The sequence below is a fragment of the Micropterus dolomieu genome, linkage group LG11, assembly GCF_021292245.1.
Source record: "Micropterus dolomieu isolate WLL.071019.BEF.003 ecotype Adirondacks linkage group LG11, ASM2129224v1, whole genome shotgun sequence".
Lineage (NCBI taxonomy): Eukaryota > Metazoa > Chordata > Actinopteri > Centrarchiformes > Centrarchidae > Micropterus > Micropterus dolomieu.
In genome coordinates this window covers 608,676-623,984 of record NC_060160.1, presented here as the reverse complement: position 1 = coordinate 623,984, position 15,309 = coordinate 608,676, and the positions used below count along the sequence as shown (strand labels likewise).

Genomic DNA, 15,309 nt, shown 5'->3' with positions numbered 1-15,309 from the left:
GAAAGTAATTTTCTGAATCTTTATGATCAGTTTGTCTGAAGTCATAAATGTGACAAAACACGAGAATGAAATCATTGTTTTGTTTTGAAGTCGTCTGTTACAGACGATTGAACCTGATGAAGCTGTAAATCTGGTCCAGAGGCTTTATGAGCCAGTAAAATATTCAGATTGAACCCATCAGAGGACCGTGTGTGTGTGTGTGTGTGTGTGTTTGTTTTACTATGTTCATGGGGTCCAAAAACTGGGATTTACTGTACTTGTGGGGACCGACCAACTTTGCCGGGAAGTTTAAAGGGCTTAAAACTTCAGGTTAGGTCACAGTTGGGCCTGTAGTTGTGATGGTTAACGTTGGAGTAAGGAGCTGGGGAATGTGTTATGTCAATGAGACGACCCACGAAGGTTGTCTTTACCTTTAGCTGTTCTGCTTCGTATATCTCATTGTTCTCTGTGTGAGGTCCCTGATGACAGTTCAGCTCTGCAGATAAACAGCCTTCAACATTTAAACTGGAAATCTGCTTCAGTCCCATTTTACCCATCTGAGATGTGATAACATGCAGGTTCAACATCAGCAGCTTTCCGCCTACAAACGGCCGCTTTAAGAGCCAAAACACGCCGTCGTCAGGCTGCGCCTTCATGTCCGGGTAAAATAACGCTGCTTCCATTAGGTGTCACCAGCATGTTGCTAACAGGAGCCACGTGTGTAGAAAAACATCCACAGTCTCAGTTTTATATAGATCGCATATTTAAGTTTAATACTGTGATATTTAAACCGTTTATAAGAGATCTACACCAATTTTAAAGTCTCTGCGTTGGTCCATGCCACGGTAACCAGTCCTATTCAGCGTCTGCTGTCCGAGAGCACGTTAGCCTCAATAAGAGGGCACGTTTCAGCAGCACTGTAGAAGGTGTGACAATATTTAAATATGTTCTGAAGCAAAATACTTTTCTAAATCTAAGATGCAGAGTTTATTTATAGGTAGGATTATCGAGAGGAACTTCAGTAATTACAATTAGTGAACAAACGCAGCATCCAAAACACAACAGAGGAAAAAACTAGCGAGTTATTGGAAATAGTTTTTACAAAAACACTTTGACTGATAAGAGCTGGGAAGCGACTGTTTATCAGCGCTAACTTTGGGGCCAACCTCAACCTTCACTCTTTATTCAACAGTTGGCAGCAGCACACAGGAGCTGCAGTCTGTATTCACCGTCCTCTGTAACTTCTACGCTCTCCGTCTGTTCCTCCTCCACCACACGTACACTGAGCTAAGCTAACAACGCTAACCAGCTGGGATCATCACATGACAACAAACAGACCGTAATACAGAAGCTGTCGTTTACGTGGAACAGCAAAGCTAACGTTACTCACCTGTCCGGCAGAAACGGAGCGACCTCAGCATCAGTTTCAGTCCTTTCTAATCTCGTAGATTTTCCCAGCACAGATGTGAACACAGGTCTTCCCCTCGCCTGGTCATTTACCTTGTGCCTCGGACCTTTCCCTTTTTGGCTGTCATCTTCACAGCTAAAGTCCCGTAATGATTCCGGCATGTTCGTACCGCTGTTTGTTAAGTTTTCTCCCCCCACAGGGCTGCGGAGGAAAACCAACAGCTACCGACCCAGGAGGAAATATTAGCTGAATTTAACAAAAAGTATATTGGATAAGAATCGCAAAGTACCCCTTTAACGGTCTTGGTCCTGAATATTTCTCAGATGGTAGTGGCCTTTTAATTAAGTTAGGTCCAGGGGAAAAGGGACTGGAGCTCGCTGATTGATCTGCAACAGACCGACACAAAGCTGCGTTCAGACTGCACATCAAAGTGACCCAAATCAGATTTATTTTGCCCATATGTGAGATCTTTCTCTGACAGTGTGAATCTGATGTTTTCCAGTTCGGATTTGGGCCAAATGGTCCAAATCCGATACAGATCGGATCTTTTTAAATGCGACCTGAGTCTGGACTCTCAGGTCAAATGATGCGACTTTGACGTCACTGTAGAGCAGCTGTTGTCACAGACGGAGCCGCAGTGAACAAAAAAGCTCCACAAAAGTCGGGGGGTGACTTACCTTACGACCGACATGTTTTTATTGTCTTATTTCTGACCAGTTGATAAACAATATATCCCCAACATGGAGGAGTAAAGGTGTAAATTAGTGTATTAATAAATATTATAACATTAAATAGAAAGTATAATGTCAGTATAACAATATATTTACAGGTTACACTTTATTTGGATAATCTGCCTACAGATAGTTTATTAGTTGAGATTCAGCTGTTTCCCTAATAAAACCTTTCTCTGATATCAGCCTACAGCGCTGTGGTTAAGGTTTGATTAGTGCTGATGTTTGTGGATTCATTATAATCTATAATATATAAGCTACTACAGTTTACTGTTAGTAGCCTGTAATATTAGTTCCAGTTGGACAAAACTGCCGTTTCATTTTGTGGGTTGTTTTGTTGTCATTCAACTATTGTGCAAGAAAAATGCAAATTACTAACTTGTCAGTAATAAAAACCGTGCATGCAGAACAACTACGTGTCCGTGCGAACACAGTGTAGAGAGAAACGTTAGTGAGTTGTCAGGCGCCAGAAACCGTAATGAAAAGGACAGAAATGTTGTGAACACTGTTCATAACTGAGCCGTGAGAGGAAAATGATAAACGAGGGTCTCCGGTGTAATTGGGAGGGTTAGCTAGTAGGAGCTAACTGGAGCTAACCTCTGTGGTTGTGTTTACTTCTGCACGACAGCGTGCTGCTGCCTGTGACGTCGTGTTATTCTTCTGCGCCTGCGGGTCACTTTCAGGGCCACAAGGCGGTGGAGCTAACAGCAGTCTGTGGAGCTAGCTAGCTTGCTTAGCTAGGGACCATAATTTACTAAATGAACATCATGCTGTGTTGAAGAAGACTTGAAACTAGCGACTGAGACCAGAAACTCATCAGGAAAGTGTTTACTGAGGGAATAAATCAGCTGACAAGTAAAAACATTTTATTTCTAATGGAGCCGGACTTCGGCGTTCGCATCTCGGACCGGAAGCTTCCGACTTGGTCTGAACGTGGTCATCAGACATCAGGCAAACAATATGTACAGTCAACCTAGAACAGGATGTCGTTGGAGAAATGGTTGAACAGAATTTCAGATCTATTGGATAATTAATCAGCCAATCATCTCATCAGAAACGCAGATAGTAGTTACAAAGATAGAGTACAAGTACTGCGTCCTGTTATGGTCACGTGTGGACGGGGAGACACTCAAGCTGAGCAGGTGCAGTTAGTGATAATTTAAATGAACACAAAACTGAGGAGGCAGTTCAGGAAACAATAACATCCATCAGAAGATCCATGAGCCAACAAGGTAATCCGTAAAACAGGAAGGACACTCGACAACTAGCAGCTTACAATCCAGCAAAGACGGACGCAGACCTAAATAACCAAGAGGGAGGCGACAAGACGAGGACGAAGAAGTAAAAGGAAAGTAAAGGAAGTAAAACCAGACACCAGCGAGAGAGCAAGATAAAACCAGAAGTAAACTGTACACGAATGCACGACGTCAACTTTTAGAAAACAAAACGGCAAGCGTGAACGAATGCATAGCTGAAAAAGAGAAAACGTAACACCGAGACAGGGACGCAGAACAAACCCCGGAAACGCTACGTAACAAACCGCAACTCGTCCATCAGGACGACGGCTTCAGTTCCTCCTGCTCCTCAGAGCGTCCGACTCCGTCTCTCTGCGTGACGCGATAATGTCGTCAGTTCCCCAGAACTTTACAGAGCCGCAGGGACGCTTCACCGTGCGTGGAACAGAATGGTATATTCATGGACTGCGTAGTGCAGAGTAGTAGCTGCCCTTACACACAATGAATACACATAAAATACTATAACAGCTGAAGACGTACACGTAGGCTGCATACACACTCATGACACGTCCAATAAAAGATTAAAACAAACAAAATGAATGAATAAATAAAAAACAAACGTGTGAAGGTGTCGCAGCGAATCTGTGTCTCAGGATTGTGAGAAACATTTAAACGGCATCTTCTCAGTGTTTGCAGATAATATTTATATCTTCTTCAGATTTATCTGAGAAACACGGAGGGAAAAAGCTCCGAAACAGAAAAATGTCAACATGAAACCTGGAGAGAGGGAAGCTCTCGTTAAAACGATGACTGTTGCACGCAGTGCGGGGCAGGACGGAGAGCACCTGAGGGGGGTAGGAGGAAGAGGGCTTGTTGCCATGGCAACCCGCCTGTCTTTTCATTCATACAGAGCGGCGTGCTGCAGAGAGAGAGAGAGAGAGCAGCGAGGAAGTGCTGATGGGACATAAAATGACGAGCAGAAGAAGAAGTGCGGCAGAGAGCTAGAAGGTTTGCACCCGTTTACGTGTGCATTTTAAATTTGCACGTAAAAACAAACTGTAGATGCAGAAAACTAAACTCTAAATATCCCAAGCGGCCTTCACTAGTGAGGTGAAATGGAAACCGAGCTGAGCTGAAAGCATCAGGCTGATGAAGAGGCAGCAGAGACCGATCCAGTTCTCGAGAGACGCCCCTGTTGAAGGATTAGCGTGAGCCAGGTTCAGGTTCAGGAGACTCAAATGCCAACACCAAATCTGGAGGAGAACGTCTTTTATCTTTCTTCCTGCTGGTTCCTGTTGGTTTAACCTAGAACAACAAATCTGTCTGATGTTTAGACTCCACTTCTACGTAATGTTGGAACCGATCACTGTCCATGAGCTGGACTCTAATCTGTGACTTCTTGTAAACATTATTTTAAGACTCGACCTTCTAAGATTCGCAGAGAACGCTGATATCTGCTCGCCTGACGCCGGAGCTGCTGTCTCTAAGCTACACCTGTCTTACCTTTCCCTGTCACATCAGTTAAGCCCTGTAAGAATCGTCTTTAACAGCCCCGAGGTCTGAACCTGCTCTCACGTCAGGTCGTGTGTAAAGGTCTCAGCGAGTTATTCGGCAAAGGATTCAGCCATTTTAACATGTACGTTACAGCAGCTTCCTACCACAGAGTGAAAGACAAGAAGAGTAAGAGTCTGTTGAGGAACTGCAGTCTGAATGAGGGTTAAATGAAGTAAGAACTGAGACTCTCCACCTGTCCAGTTCATGCTCCACAAAGCACATCACACATCAGCTGCTAGCTAGTTAGCCCAGTGGATCCACTGATGGACGTTAAGGTGGACGGATCTTATCCTTTTTCTATGGAGAGCGGGAGGTCCGGCCGCGCCGTGCATGATGGCCACGCTGCGACGAGTTCAGGTGTGTCCGGCCGCAGCACGAACGTAAAGGAAGTTAAACTTCCAAATATGGTTAATCACAGAAGAGACCGCGCCCACAACGTTAACGTAAATCCCCCCAAACCACAGAAGGACGTAAAGCAGCTGCAGATTTAAACAGGTCAAAAATACATTGAAGACGTTATTAGAGGTACTTTAAGGGCCCGATCAGACAGAATGGGGGTTTTTTTGCAGTGAGAGGCTTCTTTTTGAATTTTTTCTGTTTATGCGTTCTGGGCGTTTTGGGCGCCTGCTGCGCCTGAAGTTGAAAAAAAACAAAGGTTACAGATCTTGGGCGGCGCTATAATCTTTGATTAGACTGACAGGACATCTGATTTGGTGGTTGCCTAGCAACACACACACACAAAAATAAAATAACGCAGCGCACTGCTCTTTTCCAAATTCTAACGAAAAGGCAGCTCGCGTTTTCAAAGCTGCAAAGCGCTGAGCCGGTGAGACGCAGAACGCCAGAGTAACGGAGTAATAATGAAAGACAAAATTATGAATTGTTCGTTGTAGGTTTTTACCTGCAGCTTGTTAAAACATCTATTTCTTAGGATTAATGTTCCTGTATAAATATGATTCATGAGATATGTTGTGCAGTAAGTTGTTTACATGCTGAGGCTTAATGAGTTTAATGTGTATGTGGTCTATATTTATATTTATATACACGTATATAAAGGTTCTTCCCCTGCTGGCTTCACTAATGGATCTGAAGAACTTTTGAATCTGCTGAAATAACAAAAGGGGAAAAAGGAACAGCTGTTTGGTCATTAAGTGGAATCCAGTAAAAAAAATAAAAAATCTTTGAGCAGACGCTTCGATCTCTGAATATATCTGAGGAGTTGACTTGATATATAACAGTGTGAATTTAGGTAGCAGTACATTTTTTATTATTTACATGTAACCAATTAAATGTATTTTACTTTTTACTCTTCGATTGTTTGAAATCAGATCTGGTTGCTTGCTGACGTTATAGGAACAAAGTAAATGCCCCCACGAGGTTTTAGACTCAGGTCGTGGTTTCGAGTCTTTAGGACCTGAAAGTGATGCAGCGTCCTGGAAACTATTTTTTTCTCTGCGTGTTTCAGATGGGTCAGTCTCGCTGGTGGGAGCAGGAGATTCCCATGGAGGGAAACATCCAGAAGGGGGAGCTGTTGACCTACAACCTGACCGAACTCGTCAAACCTGAGTCCTACCTGGTCCGTCTCACCCCCATCACCCGCTACGGAGAGGGCGACGCCACCGAACGCATCATCACCTACAGCGGTACGTTGTCTTGAATCTTCACCTTCTGCTCGGATTACCAGCACCAAAATGTCTCGCATGATAAATTCAGTAGAATCAGAGTCGTAAACATTTTCTCTTTGACACTAAATCACTTCTACTTTGCTTTTAGTTTGCTCTTAAAATCTTTATTTTTAGATGTTTGGTGACTTCACAATAATCGACACTTAAGTACTGTAGCTGATGTTTACATACGTGTGGCGATGGCACAATGGATAACAAACATGCCTTTGGTGTGAGAGACCTGGGTTCGATTCCCACTGTGACCCATCAACCATTGTGTCCCTGGGCAAGACACTTAACCCCTCGTTGCTCCAGAGACGTGCGACCTCTGACATAAATAAATAGCAGTTGTAAGTCGCTTGTGACAAAGGCGTTGGTTAAATGAATAAACGAAAATGTTCTTGCTGCCTGTCTTCTTTTTGTGCTTTAGCGCCACCTGTAGTCGCAGCTACTAAGGTCAAAAACACCTGAAGGTGTCTTCAAGCTCCTGCCAATGAAACTCTTCCTGCACAGATGTTTCATATAAAAAGGCAAGACAGGATTATTTCCTTTGGTCTGCAGCCTGGAAGGTTGAGTATCGAACTTGTTCCAACTTGTTGGAGCCGTTACCAAATTTCCAAGAACCGTGGACCGAATAAGACCCGTGCGTTTGGATCCTGCTCCTCGGTTCTAACTTCCTGCATATCTCAGCTCCTGACTGAACTGCAGTGAGCATTTTACCGCCCATCAAAGTGTCTCTGATCTGCCTGGAGCTGCTACGCCGATCTAAGGTCACCTCATGTGTTCCGTCAACAAAGCATGAAGAAGAGAGTCCTTCTGGTTCCGGTCCTGGACCGTGGCGGACCGCAGTAAACGCTCCAAAGTTTGTCTCAGCTTCACTAACAAAGAGAAAAGGCCAGCTGCAGTAAGGAGGTTTGGTGCGAGTAGGGATCTAGACCCGGTTCTAAAAGGACCGCTTCCAGAATTTCTCAAAAGGAGGAGGGTCTGATACAGACGTGAGTTTTTTATTCTTAACATCACTCACTAATTGTGATGTCAGATATTGAGTTTATTTGCTGTTGTAAACATTAATGTTGCTGCTGAAACAACATTTAGTCGTCCTTAAAATATTAAATTCTAATCCTATAAATAATTTAAAAACCACCTGGCAGCTAATATGCACACTTCAAAATTTGTTTATTTATCGCAAGTCATATCAGTCACCTCAGTGTATAACAATGTGCAGGGCCTTCCTCGTGCCTGTCGGGGCGGGGCTTACCTGTCGGGGCGGGGCTTACCTGTCGGGGCGGGGCTTACCTGTCGGGGCCGGGCTTACCTGTCGGGGCCGGGCTTACCTGTCGGGGCCGGGCTTACCTGTCGGGGCCGGGCTTACCAAATAATAGTAAAGTCTCGATAAAGAATCGGATCGTTAAGCAGTTTCAACAAGGGCTGCTCCAACACGACGAAGCGTTTACTTTAACACGACGTGAATCTGAAGGAACGCACACTGATTTACGCCTGATCCGTGATGATAGGCTACAGAAAAATAGAAATGAATGGCACTATTAGCATATTGTCCATTAGAAACCCCCCAAATATTACGAATCCTGTTTTCAGGGAGCTCATGTCTTATTAAGAGGAGTAAAGCTCCACCGGGCTGCTTCAGATCAGCCCAAAACAAAATGCTTCCTTGATGCTGACGTGGCTATAACAGGCCTGTAGCGCTCACTTCTACAATCATATTCACCATAGTTGATATGAGGTGCCACTTGAAAAGGCTGTAATGTCCATATGTGAGGAGTCGGAGAGTGAGAACGGGTTGTAGGGATACAACCGCGGTCAAAGATTGAACAAAACGCAGCTCCTTTATTTTCCGGCATCGGTTTAAAACAGAAAAACCAAGAAACTACTTGGTTTTTTTTCCAATTTGGTTTTGAAACGAAAGAACGAAACCATACACAGATTTTTTTATACAAAAGGGAAACCAATGATGTCTCCAAATGAGACGAGACAGAGACTCCTTTCACTTTAGCCATGAAGGGGAGGAGGAGGATTGAGGAGGATGGAGGAGGATGGAGGAGGATGGAGGAGGATGGAGGAGGAGGATGGAGGAGGATGGAGGAGGATGGAGGAGGAACCAGTGCTGAAGGAACCAGAACTGAGATTCAATGAGTAGAAATAAAGACCTGGTTTGCTGTGCAGCGAAGGTAAATGTTGACAGTATGTTAACTTATTATTTCAACCTGTGCTGAGCTAAATCTGAAGATGTTGTTTCATCGTCCTGAACATGTTGGTTTATTTTATGCAGCGCTGTGTGTTTCCTGCCTCTCTTCAGTTAAATGAAAATATAATCAAACAAACAAAAAAACTGGAAAACAAGAGAACAAACGAAATGCAAAGTGTTGAGCTGTCACAGAAATCCAGACGGCAGCTGCAGAGAAACGTCACAGTAAAGAAAGACAAAACACGAGAGGAGACAAATGAAGACGACTAACAGCGGAACAGAGGAAGCTCACAGCGGGACGCACAAAAACACAGGAAACAAAAACCAGAAGAAGAGACGATCTGAGCATGACCTCGTCTGCTCTGCTTTGTTGGGTTTTGACAGACTTGTCAGTGAACGCCTCGCCTCCTGATCGTCACATTAACTCCTCGCAGCGAGGTCCAAACAGAAGACCTCCACCTGACGGGGCTCAGCTCGGTCACATGACCCTTTGAATCTGTCAAACATCAGTACAGCTGTTTGAGGAAACACCCGGTCCTTTAGAGACAACACACCGAACGTCACTTTTTGAAGCCGATTTAAACGCAAAAAACTTTGTCCCGGACGTTCAGGCTGCCGCAGTCCGTCTTTACCTCCTGAGTTCAGGAGATTCACTAACAGAGGGATGAAAGATGATGGCAGCAGTTTGTGCTCTGAGGACAGGACATGGCGACGAGCAGGGCTGCAACAACTAACCTACGTAGTCAACAAAAATCTATTATTACATTCGTTGCCAACGAATTTAATAATCTATTCGTTCATGACGTCATCGAGCCGCAGCGACACCGTCAGCTTAGCGAAGTTATTAAAACAACATCAGTAACTTACGACCTAAAACCTCCAGAGTGTGGGAACATTTCACTCTTCACTCCTTTCTGAAGAGGAGGTGAGTGACATCCACCATTAATAGTTATGTCACGATTTAAACATATTGCGATGTATTGGAAGTTATTACTTTTTTCCAATTTCAAATTGTTTCCCCAAAGGAAAACTGTTTTTCTAGTTGACTGAAAAAGCAACTGATTTTATTATTATAGTACCAAAAAGTTGAATCCTCAAGTACAATTTATATAATAAAAGATCGATTCTTGGCGTCCGTGTATTGATACAGTATTGCCACCGAAAATATCATGATACTATGCTGTATCGACCCCCCCCTCCCCCCCCCCACTGTCCAACCCTAAGCACCTCGAGTCTTCCCTAGAAGTAGAGTTGCTGTTGGATCCCAGTGCGTACACAGTTCACGTGGACATACCAAGACTGACTACCTGTATATATAAATCTGATATTTTGCTGCTGTGTGTGTGTTTGTGGCTTCCTGTCGTCACACTGTCCCAGATCTGTAGCGCTAACTCAAAACTAGCGCTGCTAACACGCTGTGACATCACACAACACACCTCCTCGCTCTGGAGTGAAGCCGAGTCTGCGGGACACGCAGACACACTCAGGTCATTTCCACATCCTCCATCAGCTTTTAAATTGATTTCCTTCCTTCCTTCCAGGCAGCCATTCATTTTCCTTTATTTCTAAAGGTATCCTGCAGAGAGAGAACTCCTCACAGTTGGCGTTTAATCAGCGCTGTGTTTTAGTAGATGTGTCACCGCTGTGTGTGTGTGTGTGTGTGTGTGTGTGTGTGTTAATGCTGCAGGCTGTTGTCTTCACACTCAGCTGTAAAAGGTCATGTAGTCAGTAAATTAACATATTCTGAGGCTGTGAACTTGTTGTTCTTCCTCACAGTGAATCAAACACGAGGGTCATGTTCCTGTCGGCGAGCCGCTGATGATCTGTCAGATTTAAGTCACTTAGCAGCTCAAGAGCTTCTCACGTTGTTTCTGTATCAGAAGACGATCCTGGTTTATTGCAAGCTGGGTCTTCTTTCGTAAAACGGGAAGCAGGCGTTTTTTCATTGATGTAACGGTGGCGTGCAGACCTCTAGTCAAGGGCTGTGGCATCATCATCATTTTTCTTACTTAACACGGAGCATCAGTGTTCATGAGAAAAGACTTCAAAACAGCAGAGTAGCAGAAACTTTAATCTACGCTTGATTTCTGAAGCTCTTCCTGTTTGTGCAGAAACAAGTGAACCCTGACATGTTGTCATCTTATTAAGTAGTTTGTGTGTCAAAGCGCTTCTTATTAGGCCTGTCACACTAACTACTTATGTTGGACGATAAATAGATATAATTGCAATAAAAGATATTTAAGGTCATTTTATTACAAACGCTCGGGCGCTGCGATGAAACGCTGCACTCTGTTCACCAGCTGCTCTCTGACTGTCTGCAGCTCGTGTACGGAGGCTTTTTCCTGCTTCTTCTCTGAGAACAATCAGAGAATCAGTCCGTAAATCCTCACTTTCAAGATCTAAAAATCGGTTGTCACAATGATAATAGTACCGTCGCGCTCAGACAGCTCCCAGAGCTCATCAATTAGTGCTGGTTGATAACGAGGCACAAGCTTGTTGCCAAATGACGAAGCAGCTGTTCACAGTTTCCAACAGCTGCACTGTGTGTGTGTGTGTGTGAAATCAGATATGTGTGTGTGTGTGTGTGAAATCAGATTAAAAACAGCTGACTGTGTCAAACCTGCTGCTGGCTTCACTTCTCTGCTTCCTGTTTTAAACAGGAAGAAAGTGCAATGAAACCACGTTTATTGACATTCATCAAGACGCGCCGAGTTGGGATTTCAGGGCCGATAACCTGTAATTATCTGCTGGTTAGGAGACGATATTAATTAATACATCTAAAGGTCATATTTTTAAATCGGCATGTTTATTACATGTTTAGAGGCTTTCACCCTTCCTGAATACAATTTTTAACGAGCCGATAGGTGGGTGATGAGTTCGTCCAGCTCACCCTTTTGGTTAGTCAGGCGTCTGCTGCTGCCGGCCACCGGCGTCAAAAAGGAAGCGCCTTATTTCCAAACAGTCGGAAGCCACAGTTCTTTCTCTGTGTTTATAGTCCACAAAAAGTGGCAGAAGAAGTCGTAGCAGCTTACTCCTCTCGCTTTTGTTTCCTTTATTGATATTATTATTATTATTATTTTTACTGTTTTACATGCATGTTATTCTCTCCTAGCTCAAATTTCTATTTAAGATCAGCCTTGTCGTGCAACTATAGTATACTTTTGGTGAAGCACGTTGAGTCCACGTACCAAATGTGATTTTTCAATAATATTTCAATATATTTTTGTTTTGTCTTTTCCAAGGGAGAGTGTGTTTGTTTCTTACGGGCTGAGAAATGAACTGTTAATGCACATTCTTTTGTTTGTTGTGTGTGTTGATAAAGCACTGCCTCTGTTCTTGTTGATGAGCAGCTGATTTGCCTTTGAGACACTCATCCGCTGTGTTGGCTGACTTTTTGTATCTCCTAGCAGGCATCCCATAAATTAAAATAAAAATACTAGATGAGCACTAAAGCTCATGTTTTAACTCCAGACTTTTTGACATTCATCTACTGTATAGGTTGAAAGAACAGAGCAACTTAAATCCCCATTCAGTCGAGTTGCGTCCACAGAGCAGCATCATCGGGACTATAATCAAATTTTCTTATTTATTAGGATTAAACAATATATCGTTCATTCGTACATTTGTATTTATGTCACTTTTGTTTTTTGTTTTTCCAGCAAAAAGGATCTGCTAAGGTTTTTTCTGTGGAGAACGGATTTTACTTGACGATCTAACAGAGTCCTTGTCTTTTGTCCCTTCACAGCTCCCGTAAACCCACATCTCAGTAAGTACCTGCCTACACCGACGCTCTTTACTCACCTGGAGCCGGCTGCACCAGCTGACTCGGAAGTCTTTACCGAGTCTAAATTTCGATGTAACTAAGTCTGAAAAGTGAATATCTAATAACGGCTCCTCTCAGGTCGACGTTTCTGTTCTATAGAATCAAATCTTTATTGTAACGGTACAACAAAATTGGATGCAATCCAATCAGTGCAACGGCAGTAAAGTGCAAATAGGTAAATATATAAAGTAGATATACAAATATCTGTTTATATATAAATAAGAGAGAGATTCTAAAAGGAAAGTAAAAACACATCATACATACAAGACGTTTAACTTCTAGATACATTCCTTAAAATGTCCTTAATACTGTTTCTCTTTCTTCTTGTTATGGTTTTAAGTTTCCTGAAACGTCTACCAGAGGGCAGCAGTTTCAAAATTAATAAATTCTTTATTCTAAAATTCAAATACATTTTGAGACGTTAAAGTTTTGATTTCCATGAACTGTAAGCCGTAACCATTTCAGCCAAGAGGGTTGAAATATTTTACTTTATGTGTAATGAGTCTAAAAATATGAAAGTTTTACATTTCGAATTTAATTACAGGAATGATATTCTAATTTTTTGAGATGTATTTGGCAAAACCATTCAGAAATATATAAATTAATGTAATTTGAAGTATCAATTGCTTGGTCCACAGTTGCATTTCTAGCTCTTTATATTTACAGTATACACCTTTTTTTAATTATTATTTACATTTGACTTTTTTACAGTTTGCTGTAACTGAAAGTTCTGAGTAAACATGAATTAAAATATTAAAAGTTTGTGAAACTCAAGTCTTTCTGTAGACCAACAGAAGTTTAGTTTAGTTGGGGGTTAAAACGGCAGATTTCCAAAGGAAGTTCTGCTTTAGGGTTCTGATTTAGTAACATTTATGATGTTATAGTTTAGCTAGTTAATTCTCACAGGTCAACACAGTAAGCTCTAAATGTAACGTTGAGGTAATATCAATTTATGTTTTATCATATTTGAAAAATGGATTCTGATTTCTGCATATTTGTGTGTTTAGGGGAGTTCCAGTGTGGTTTCGAGGACGAGGCGTTGTGTTTGTTCTCTCAGGACAAAACAGACGAGTTCGACTGGACGCGTCACAGCGCCTCCACACGAGACACCAAATACACCCCGAACACCGGCCCGAGCTCCGACCACACCGGCTCCAAGCAGGGTACACCCAGAACCACCCAGAACCACCCAGAACCACCCAGAACCACCCAGAACCACCCAGAACCACACAGAACCACACAGACCCACCCAGAACCATCCAGAACCACCCAGAACCATCCAGAACCACACAGAACCACCCAGAACCACACAGAACCACACAGAACCACCCAGAACCACCCAGAACCATCCAGAACCACCCAGAACCACCCAGAACCCCCCAGAACCACACAGAACCACACAGACCCACCCAGAACCATCCAGAACCACCCAGAACCATCCAGAACCACACAGAACCACCCAGAACCACACAGAACCACACAGAACCACCCAGAACCACCCAGAACCATCCAGAACCACACAGAACCACCCAGAACCACCCAGAACCACACAGAACCCCCCAGAACCACACAGAACCACACAGACCCACCCAGAACCATCCAGAACCACCCAGAACCATCCAGAACCACACAGAACCACCCAGAACCACACAGAACCACACAGAACCACCCAGAACCACCCAGAACCATCCAGAACCACACAGAACCACCCAGAACCACCCAGAACCACACAGAACCCCCCAGAACCACACAGAACCACACAGACCCACCCAGAACCATCCAGAACCACCCAGAACCATCCAGAACCACACAGAACCACCCAGAACCACACAGAACCACACAGAACCACCCAGAACCACCCAGAACCATCCAGAACCACACAGAACCACCCAGAACCACCCAGAACCACACAGAACCCCCCAGAACCACACAGAACCACACAGACCCACCCAGAACCATCCAGAACCACCCAGAACCATCCAGAACCACACAGAACCACCCAGAACCACACAGAACCACACAGAACCACCCAGAACCACCCAGAACCATCCAGAACCACACAGAACCACCCAGAACCACCCAGAACCACACAGAACCCCCCAGAACCACACAGAACCACACAGACCCACCCAGAACCATCCAGAACCACCCAGAACCATCCAGAACCACACAGAACCACCCAGAACCACACAGAACCACACAGAACCACCCAGAACCATCCAGAACCACACAGAACCACCCAGAACCACACAGAACCACACAGAACCACACAGAACCACACTAACAATAAGGCTTTAGTTACAGCGAGTTTAAATGTTTTGTTCCTCCAACCAGCTGCTGTCTGTCACACCGAGGTTATTACCGTTAACGAAGTAACGAAAACTAGGTGTAGAAAAAAAACATTTTCTTTAACTGAAATAAAATAATAAGAACGAGGTTTTGCAGAAAAAACTATTAAATTCGGGCTGGACCCAAATATTTGAATATTCAAATATTATTATTATCAAATATTTGAATATTCAAATATTTGTTTGTTTTTGATTGGATTTGATTATTGTTTTAGTTTTTCCCCCCGTGCCTGACCTCACTGCAGTGAACATAAATGCCAACAAATAACAAAAAATGGACAGCAGAGAGGCAGTTATTGGGGTTTATTAATTTATAATTTATTATTATATTACAGATTGACAAAGTCACATAGCCTACATTTTA

At 43.4% G+C, this 15,309-nt stretch overlaps 1 protein-coding gene across 1 annotated transcript in view; it reads left to right on the top strand.

Annotated features, from left to right (window-relative positions):
• LOC123979353 (MAM domain-containing glycosylphosphatidylinositol anchor protein 2-like) overlaps nucleotides 1-14,881 on the top strand; it is a 57,012-nt gene extending 42,131 nt beyond the window's left edge. Inside the window, exons 8-10 of the mRNA XM_046063257.1 lie at nucleotides 6,373-6,550; nucleotides 12,520-12,540; nucleotides 13,605-14,881. Coding sequence (XP_045919213.1) covers nucleotides 6,373-6,550; nucleotides 12,520-12,540; nucleotides 13,605-14,881 — 1,476 coding nt within the window. The remainder of the gene's footprint in view (nucleotides 1-6,372; nucleotides 6,551-12,519; nucleotides 12,541-13,604) is intronic.
• Nucleotides 14,882-15,309: the final 428 nt, after the last annotated feature.